At 48.2% G+C, this 9,144-nt stretch overlaps 1 protein-coding gene across 1 annotated transcript in view; it reads right to left on the bottom strand.

Moving 5' to 3' along the window:
- Nucleotides 1-6,578: 6,578 nt before the first annotated feature.
- The window catches only part of garnl3 (GTPase activating Rap/RanGAP domain like 3), a 266,990-nt gene continuing 264,424 nt past the window's right edge, over nt 6,579-9,144 (bottom strand). The window contains exon 26 of the mRNA XM_055659725.1: nt 6,579-6,848. Coding sequence (XP_055515700.1) covers nt 6,663-6,848 — 186 coding nt within the window. The 3' untranslated portion in view covers nt 6,579-6,662. The remainder of the gene's footprint in view (nt 6,849-9,144) is intronic.

Genomic DNA, 9,144 nt, shown 5'->3' with positions numbered 1-9,144 from the left:
GGGTCATAGCCTCAGAATTAGACGATGTCCTTTTAGGAAGGAGATGAGGAGAAATGTCTTTAGTCAGAGGGTGGTGAATCTGTGGAATTCTTTGCCACACAGAAGGCTGTAGAGGCCAAGTCAGTGGATATATTTAAGGCAGAGATAGATAGATTCTTGATTAGTACAATTATGGAGAGAAGGCAGGAGAATGGGGTTAGGAGGGAGAGATGAATCAGCCATGATTGAATGGTGGAGGAGAGTTGATGGGCCGAATGGCCTAATTCTATCACTTATGACCTTATGAATTTGGAGGTGTTGATCAGAATTTCGGGATATAAAGTTGTACAAATGGAAGATTAATGTAGTTTGATTGTCAGCAGGGGCTCAGTGGCTGAAGCATCTGTTACTGTGTTGTATGACTCTTACTTTATAAATCACTTTATAACTAAAGAGTTGGTAAGATTTTTAGTTTAGCTTGGAGATACAGCACGGTAACAAGCGGTTTGGCTCACCGAGTCCGCGCCGACCAGCGATCCCCGCACATTAACACTGTCCTACACACACTAGGGACAATTTACAATTTTACCGGAGCCATTAGCCTACAAACCTGTACGTCCGATACACCCGGAGAAAACCATGTGTTCACAGGGAGAATGTACAAACTCCGTACAGACAGCACCCGTAGTCAGGATCGAACTCGGATCTCTGGCGCAGTAACGGGCCTGTCCCACTTAGGCGATATTTTTGGCTATTGCCTTAGTCATAGCAGTTTGCACGAAAAACCAGCAACTGGACCCCCCTACAACAATGTCTACAACAACCGACCACCTAGTCGACGTCAAGCTACGGCAAGCTACCGACAACCGGCGACCCATTAGGACGTCCACCTATGACCACGCCTACGCCAACCTACGTCCAACCGCGACAAGCTACGACCCTGTCGGCGGCAACTGAAGACAATTCAGTCGCCGGTACCTGTCGCCGGTTGACGTGGGTTGACGTAGATGGTCGCCAATGGAATTCGCCGAAGTCAGCACCCAGCGACAACCAACGTCATCCTGGCGACAACCTACAATCTTTGGGCGACTCACCACCATACAGGCGACACCCCGGTGACCATGTAGCGACAGCCTAGTTGGCTGTAGTCACCTAAAAAAATCACCTAAGTGGGACAGGGGCACAAGGCAGCAACTCGACCCTTGCGCCACCGTGCCACCCATGTTAAGGTTGTGGCATGTTACTATGTACCTGTGAATGAGTGCAGTAAAACACTCTGAGAGAGACTAAGCTCTGGATCAACGATCTGTCTGTGAAATATCTGCACATTGAGTGTTTGCGTGGGCTCATCTACTCAAACAGTGAAGCTGTACGTTCAGCATCAAAGGGATTGAAACATGATCCTACTCAGTAAGGCATCTGAAGATCTCAGTGTAATAAATTCAAGCATTTTGCTCCGTTTAGCTGCTGTCAGTTCCATTTGACCACCAATGAAGATGACAGATCTCCCTTACTCCACAACAACCCCCTCCATTTGTGGAGCAAGAAATATCCTCCTGGTGTTTCCGTGGTGTGTTAGAGTCACACACTCATAGTCAAACAGCGGGGAAAGTGGCCCACACTTACCAACATGCCCCATCTACACTAGTCCCACCTGCCCATATTCCTCTAAGCCTATCCTATCCATGTAACTGTCTAACTGTTTCTTAAACATTGTAATAGTAAGCCTCAACTACCTACTCTGGCAGCTCGTTCTGTATACTTGCCAACCAATATGTAAAAAAGTTGCCCCTCAGGCTCCTATTAAATTTTTCCCCACTCACCTTAAACCCATATTTTTTGGTTCTTGATTCCCCGACTCTGGGTAAAACAACTCTGTGCATGTACCTTTTCTATTCCCTTCATGTCCTATACAGCTCTATACTGTATGTTATTGTACACTACCATGCTCTTATACACCACTGTCTATATGATCTTATATACCATATGATCTGATACACCTCTGTCGTGATCTTATGCACCAGTTGTGCAAGCAAGGTTGATATGGAAGTTCAAGTCGGCTGAGATGTACTCGTACACGGAGATGGTTCAAAGGAGCATCAGACGAGAGGGGAGAAGGGTTGGAGGATTCAACTGAGGGAGCTCTGGAGTTGAGCAGCAGAAGGTATGGTCGGCAATGCCCAAACAATGGTATATCTCAGCGGCTTCGCCTCAGTAAATCATTGATTAGGATAAATCAATTGGATTAGTGGGGTCAAGGAGAGAGTGTTCACGTCGCGGCCCTGTCTCCACCAATCTTTCCACCACCACGCACTAGAAGCGCAAGAAGCAACAAGACAGACACCATTGTGTGCAGACGCCGAGAACAACGTCTAATCTTGATGTGGACTCGATATGAAGAAGAAGAATTGGATTAGTGTATATTTTGCTTTACATTTCAATCATGTTGAAAGTATTGGGAGGCCAGTGCCAGGAACATTGCCTTTTGTTACTCTAATAAAAAGCTATGTGTGTAATGTGTAACGTGGAATTTGTTGCCTGTCATCTGGCCACAGACACGGTGATTAAATGGGCCATCACGGCAGACCCTATTGATACAATTAAGGGCGGCACGGTAGCACAGCGGTAGAGTTACAGCCTTGCAGCGCCAGAGACCCAGGTTCGATCCTGACTACGTGTGCTGTCTGTGTGGAGTTTGTACTTCCTCCCCCTGACCCGTGTGGGTTGTCTCCAGGTGCTCCGGTTTCCTCCCGCACTTCAAAGACATGCAGGTTTGTAGGTTAATTGGCTGCTGTACATTGTACATTTTCCCAAGTGTGTGTAGGATAGTGTTAGTGTACGGGGTGATCGCTGGTCGGTGCGGACTTGGTGGGCGGAACAGTCTGTTTCCACGCTGTATAGGTCCTGTCCCACTTGCCAATTTTTTCGTATCAAGTCACCGAAAAAGTCACAGCGTGACGCAGCTTGCCGAAGTATTGACGTACGGTGTTTCCTCAAGTGTCGCCCAGAAGCGGCTACTTAGCTCACTGTTTATTAGTAGACTCATTATTTCACTCCATCCCTAGAGCCCAGTGAATTAGTATCAGGGACTTCATATGGGCCTTGTGCATGGTGTGATCAACTATCTTTTCATCGCCCCTACATGCAGTGAGTTTTAAAGATGCTAACAGCTCTGTATAAAAGTGTTTTTCCTTAAATCCCTCTTACAGTAAGTTTTTCCTCCATGCCCTGTGGTTCCTGGTCCATTTGCTGGTGCGAATATCTTCCCTGTGTATATGTAATTGAACCAGTCACAATCTGAGCTGGCTGCATCAAGCCTGCCCAGGGAGTAGGGGCATACCATGTCGAGGTGGATAATTTAGAACCAATATGATACTTAACTGTGAACCCAAGTTTAAGGATGTCATTCAGGTGGAAAGAAGATTTACAAGAATTGTGCCAGGATTTGAGTGCCTGTGCTATAGGGAGAGGTTGGGCAGGGTGAGACTTTATGCCTTGGAGCGCAGGAGGCTGAGGGGTGATCTTATATGAGAGATCATATAAGATCTCGAGGAAACACTTTTTCTCACAGAGAGTTGTGAGTGTGGAATTCTCTGCCTCAGAGGGCGGTGGAAGCCGGTTCTCTGGATGCTTTCAAGAGAGAGCTAGATAAGGCTCTTAAAAATAGCGGAGTCAAGGGATATGGGGAGAAGGCAGGAACGGGGCACTAATTGGGGATGACCAGCCATGATCACATTGAATGGTGGTGCTGGCTCGAAGGGCCGAATGGCCTACTCCTGCACCTATTGTCTATTGTCTATCACAATAAAATCATGAGAGGAATAGATCGGGTGAAAACACAGAGTATTTTACACAGAGTGGAGGAATCAAGAACCAGAGGATATAGGTTTAAGGCGAGAGGGGAAAGATTTCATAGGGACCTGAGAGGTAACTTTTTCCACACAGAGGGTGGTGTGTGTATGCAACGAGCTGTCAGAAGAGGTAGTTGAGGCAAGAACAATAGCAGCATTTAAAAGACACTTGGACAGGTACATGGATACGAAATGTTTAGAGGGATGTGGGCCAAAGGTGGGCAGGTGGGACAATAGTAGATGTGGCACCTTGGTCGGCATGGACAAGTTGGGCTGAAGGGCCTGATTCCTCTCTGACTCTAAGCTGGAGCTGGGATGATACAGTAAGTTATTCCTCTCTGTACATCCGTGCCCTTGTTCAGTGAGATGACACTTGGTGGGAGCAGAGTGCACAATGCAACAGGGTGATGTTCTGGCTACATGTCCAATAGTTTATAAAACACCATCTCCATGAGATTATACAAATGGTTGCCGTCTTTATGGTCCAATGGTGTTTTTATTTGTCACACAGTGAAATTCTTACGTATAGCCCAGCACAGCATTGCCATACCTAAGCACACCGCTGATTAGAAAAGTGTCCAGAAATAGTTTAAGAGTCCAGTCCGAGGTCTAGTTGTTATGAGCGGTGTCCGATCCAGGCGAGGCCCAGGCTGCTGCGGGCCTCCAGCCATCACATTCCTTGACCCTCTCCTCGCCCGTCCATCTCGTTTCCCCTGGGCCTCCTCCCGCAGCCGCCCTCGAGGCCAGACCCCGGTTCCCTCTCCTCTCCCACTGGCCTCACCGCTCGCCAGTAACGCTACAAATAGCTGCTCCAGAGTCTAACTAACTGCACCCTCGGGCTGACTGTTGAAGGGCTAAAGAATCTGCTGTGACGCTCCATTCATTCACCTGTTCTGTGGCCACATAGGGCGGCACGGTGGCGCAGCAGTAGAGTTGTTGCCTTGCAGCGCCGGAGAGACGGTTCAATCCTGACTGCGGGTGCTGTCTGTACGGAGGTTGTACGTTCTCCCCGTGACCGCGTGGGTTTTCCATGTGGGTGCTCCGGTTTCCTCCCTCACTCCAAAGACGTACAGGTTTGTAGGTTCATTGGCTTGATATAAATGCAAATTGTCCCTAGTGTGTGTAGGATAGTGTTAGCATAGGGGTGATCGCTGGTCAGCGCGGACTCGGTGGGCCACAGTCCCTGTTTCCTTGCTATATCTCTAAACTAAACTAAACTAAACTAAACACAGAGGTTGTTATTAGAATAGCAAGGGCAGTGTTCCTGGCAATGGGCTCCCAATACTTTAAAGATGATTAAAACCTGAAGCAAAACATATTCAAATCCAAGTGGCCAAAATTCACCTCCTCGCTTTCAATCACAGGAATTGGGTCAAGGAAAGAGCATTCATGTCGTGGCCCTGTCTCCACCAATCTCTCCACAAGAATCTCTCCACAAGACAGACACCATTACATGCAGATGCAGACAAATGTGTTCAGCTCCAGCAACTTCTAATCTTGTGTGGACTCGACAAGAAGAAGATTACATCAGATTCTATTTCAGCTCCATTCCTCACTTGGGATTGAGTTGGATGGTTCCATGTGTTGGCTTGCTGGAGTTTAATCTACAAAATGCAGCGTTGGCTCAGCGCGTGCCTTGAAATGAGATTTAAATGTCTCTCTCCTGCTTTCATTCCTTCCCTAATTGTTCCTCTATGATTGAATGGCGGAGTAGATTCGATGGGCTGAATGGCCAAATACTGGTCCTATAACTTATGAAGATGAACAAATAGCTGGGTTTAACGTAGGAAGAGCGGGGAATTTTAGTTTGGTTTAGTTTAGAAATCCAGCGCAGAAACAGGCCCTTTTACTCACTGAGACTAGCGATCCCCACACACTAACACTATCCTACACACGCTCTGGACAATTTACAATTCACAGAAGCCAATTAGCCTACAAACCTGTACGTCCTTGGAGTGTGGGAGAAAACCGGATCTCCCGGAGAAAACCCACGCAGGTCACAGGGAGAACGTACAAACTCTGCACATACAGCAGTCAGGATCGAACCTGGGTCTCTGGTGCTGTAAGGCAACAACTCTACCGTTGTGCCACCATGTCTAACTCCACCCTGCTTTACAGCTCACTGCCCACCCTCCCCGGACCAATGCTTCATGGAGTCTAAAATTGGGCAGAGAAATACAAATGACTCTTAATCACTGTCCCCAATGGCACAGTGGTGTAGCGGTAGAGCTGCAGCCTCACAATGCCAGAGACCCATATTCCATCCTGACCTTGAATGCTGTCTGTGTGGAGTTTGTACGTTCTCCCTGTGACCGCGTGGGTTTTACCCAGGTGCTCCGGTTTCCTCCCATACTCCAAAGAAATACTGGTTTGTAGGTTAATTGGCTTTGGTCAAATTGTAAAATTGTACCTAGTGCTGGTGTACGCGGTGATCACTGGTGGGCGCGGACTTGGTGGGCCGGAGGCCCTGTTTGTTTGGTGTATCTTAGTTTTGTTTAGTTCAGAGATGCAATGCAGAAACAGGCCCTTCGGCCCACAAAGCCCCTGCTGACCAGTGATCTACGCACACTAACACTATCCTACACACTCTAGGGACAATTTACATTTTTATCAAGCCAATTAAACATAGAACATAGACATAGAAATTAACCAACAAACCTGTACGCCTTTGGAGTGAGGGAGGAAACAGCAGCACCTGGAGAAAACCCACGTGGTCACAGAGAGAACGTACAAACTCCGTACCGACAACACCCGTCGTCAGACTCAAACCCGGGTCTCTGACACTGTATGGCAGCTACTCTACCGCTGCGCCACCGTGTCAAAGGTCCAGACTTAAATCCCCATGGTATCCTCCAGAGGAGAGACATGTTGAAGCTTACCTTCCCCCTGGGACGAGGGGAGGACAGGCATCTCCTGGCCGGTTGGTGTCTGTGGAGAACTCTGTGAACTCGCATCTCTCGAGCTCCCGCCAGACGCCGCATTCATCGATGAGGCAGCTGATGTGAAGTAAATGTCTGACTGGATAGAGGGATAGAGAACCAACAGTCAGTCAATGTTTTCTTTGAGGGGAAAGGACATTGCAATGGGAATGGCTTGAGCTAAACCCACATTGCTAGTATGATCCTTCCCTCTGCAAGGCTCGACTAAGTATCCCAGACCCAACAGTTGTTTAGCTTAGAGATACAGCCCGGAAACAGGCCCTTTGGCCCACCGAGTCCGTGCCGGCTGGCCACAAGGGTGCTCTGTACAGCATCAATTTATCCAGAAGATAGATACAAAATACCGGAGTAACTCATTGGGACGGGCAGCATCTCTGGAGAGAGGGAATGGGTGACGTTTTGGGTCGAGACCCTTCCAAGGATCCAATTTATCCACAGTGTTTAAGAGGGAACTGCAGATGCTGGAGAATCGAAGGTTACACAAGAAAGCTGGAGAAACTCAGCGGGTGCAGCAGCATCTATGGAGCGAAGGAAATAGGCAACCTCCAATTTATCCAAGCAGGACAGCACCCAGCACAGTGGTAGAGTTGCTGCCTTACAGCGCCAGAGACCCGGGATCAATCCTGACTATGGTTGCCGTCTGTACGGAGTATGTATGCTCTCCACGTGACCCCGTGGGTTTTCTCCGCCTGCTCTGATTTCCTCCCACATTCCTTACAAATTTATAAACTCACTCCAAGGACTTGCGGTTTTTAAGTTAATTGGCCTCTTTAAATTGTCCCTGGCGTTTTGGATAGAACTAGTGTACGGGCGAATGCTGGCCGGCGAGGTTTTGGTGGGCCGTATGACTTGATTCCACACTCTATCTCTAAACTAACCTGAACCAAAGTTTCCAGCATATGCAGTATTTAAATCTATTGGCATTTTACATTGCTCAACACCAGTTATATTTGTGCACCAGGAATCTTCAATGATTGCGAATAAGAACAACAAGTTATATATTTTACACCAACTTTAACGTGGACAAATGTCTCAATGTTTGCTTATTTGGCAAAGTCTGACACCCCCATATGGAGATCTTCGGACAGACCAAACCAACAGGTTTTAATGAGCATCTTAAAGTTGTATGAAGGAACTTTCAGATGAGGTTGACAACTTTCTCACTCCCAAATAAGGGACAAAAGGTCAAAATACGGGACAAATTCTCGATGGTAATTCGTCGACCGACCCGGCCGTGGCTGGGTGAATGATGAGTTGGCCCGGGTGCTGGCGGGCCAGCTGAGGAGTTTTGCCACCGATTTGAACCGATTATCGGCCATGAGAAGGAGGGGTGGCGGTGTCGACGGTAAGCGAAGGTTCGAAGGTCGGACCTTCAGAGTGCCGTGCCCGAGTGAGTGAACTGCCAGCCCACCAGCCATGAGTGAGTGAACTGCCAGCCCACTAGCCGTGAGGCTGCTGACCGACGGGACGCTGCTGCTGCACTCCATGGGTTGCACTGCGCCAGGACAGATGAGGCGGGGCTGGGCGCTACACTCCGACCCAACAGTCCCCTCGACCCAAGTAGTAGCAATCAAATACGGGACAAGGGTGGTCCCGTGTGGGACAAACCGATTTAGCCCAATATACGGGATGTCCCGGCTAATACGGGACAGTTGGCAACCCTATTTTCAGAGCCCAGGGGAGCAGCAGCTGAAGGCACAGCCAATATTTGGAGCAACAATGCTCCAAGGGATCTCATTAGACCAGAAATAGAGGAGTACAAAGGTCTGTCAGGGTTGAAGGGCTGGAGGAGGTGACAAAGCCAGCGGGGGTGGCAAAGGTGGAAACAAGGGTGAAGATGTTAAAGGATGTTTCCACCAGTGGGAGAATCTAGACATACCTTCAGAAAGGCGAGGATGAGGAATTTCTTTAGTCAACCGGATGGCAAATCTGTGGAATTCATTGCCACAGACAGCTGTGGAGGCCAAGTCAGTGGATATTTTTAAGTTGGAAATTGATAGATTCTTGATAAGTACGGGTGTCAGGGGTTATGGGGAGATGGCAGGAGAATGGCTTCGAGACGGATAGATGACCATGATTGAATATTGGAGTAGGCTTGAAGGGCTGAATGGCCTAATTCTGCTCCTAGAAGTTATGAACTTATAAACCTAACACTAAGTTGGGGCTTGTAGGAGCTAGTGCGTGATCAATGGGCACAGGGGGATGATGGAGTGGGATTTAATGTGAGTTCAAAGAGCAGCAGATGCCCATAGGTTTGTAGAGCACAGAATAAGAGACAGGAGGTGAGATGCAGCAGTAAAGCCTTGAGGTTATCACAGATGTGTACGTGAGGATAGAGCCTGACTTCCCCAATGGAAGCTCACAAGGGTTCAACC

This window comes from Leucoraja erinacea, chromosome 31, assembly GCF_028641065.1.
Source record: "Leucoraja erinacea ecotype New England chromosome 31, Leri_hhj_1, whole genome shotgun sequence".
NCBI classification, from domain to species: Eukaryota; Metazoa; Chordata; class Chondrichthyes; order Rajiformes; family Rajidae; genus Leucoraja; species Leucoraja erinaceus.
Note: the sequence above shows the minus strand (reverse complement) of the source record. Positions and strands in the feature narration are given on the sequence as shown.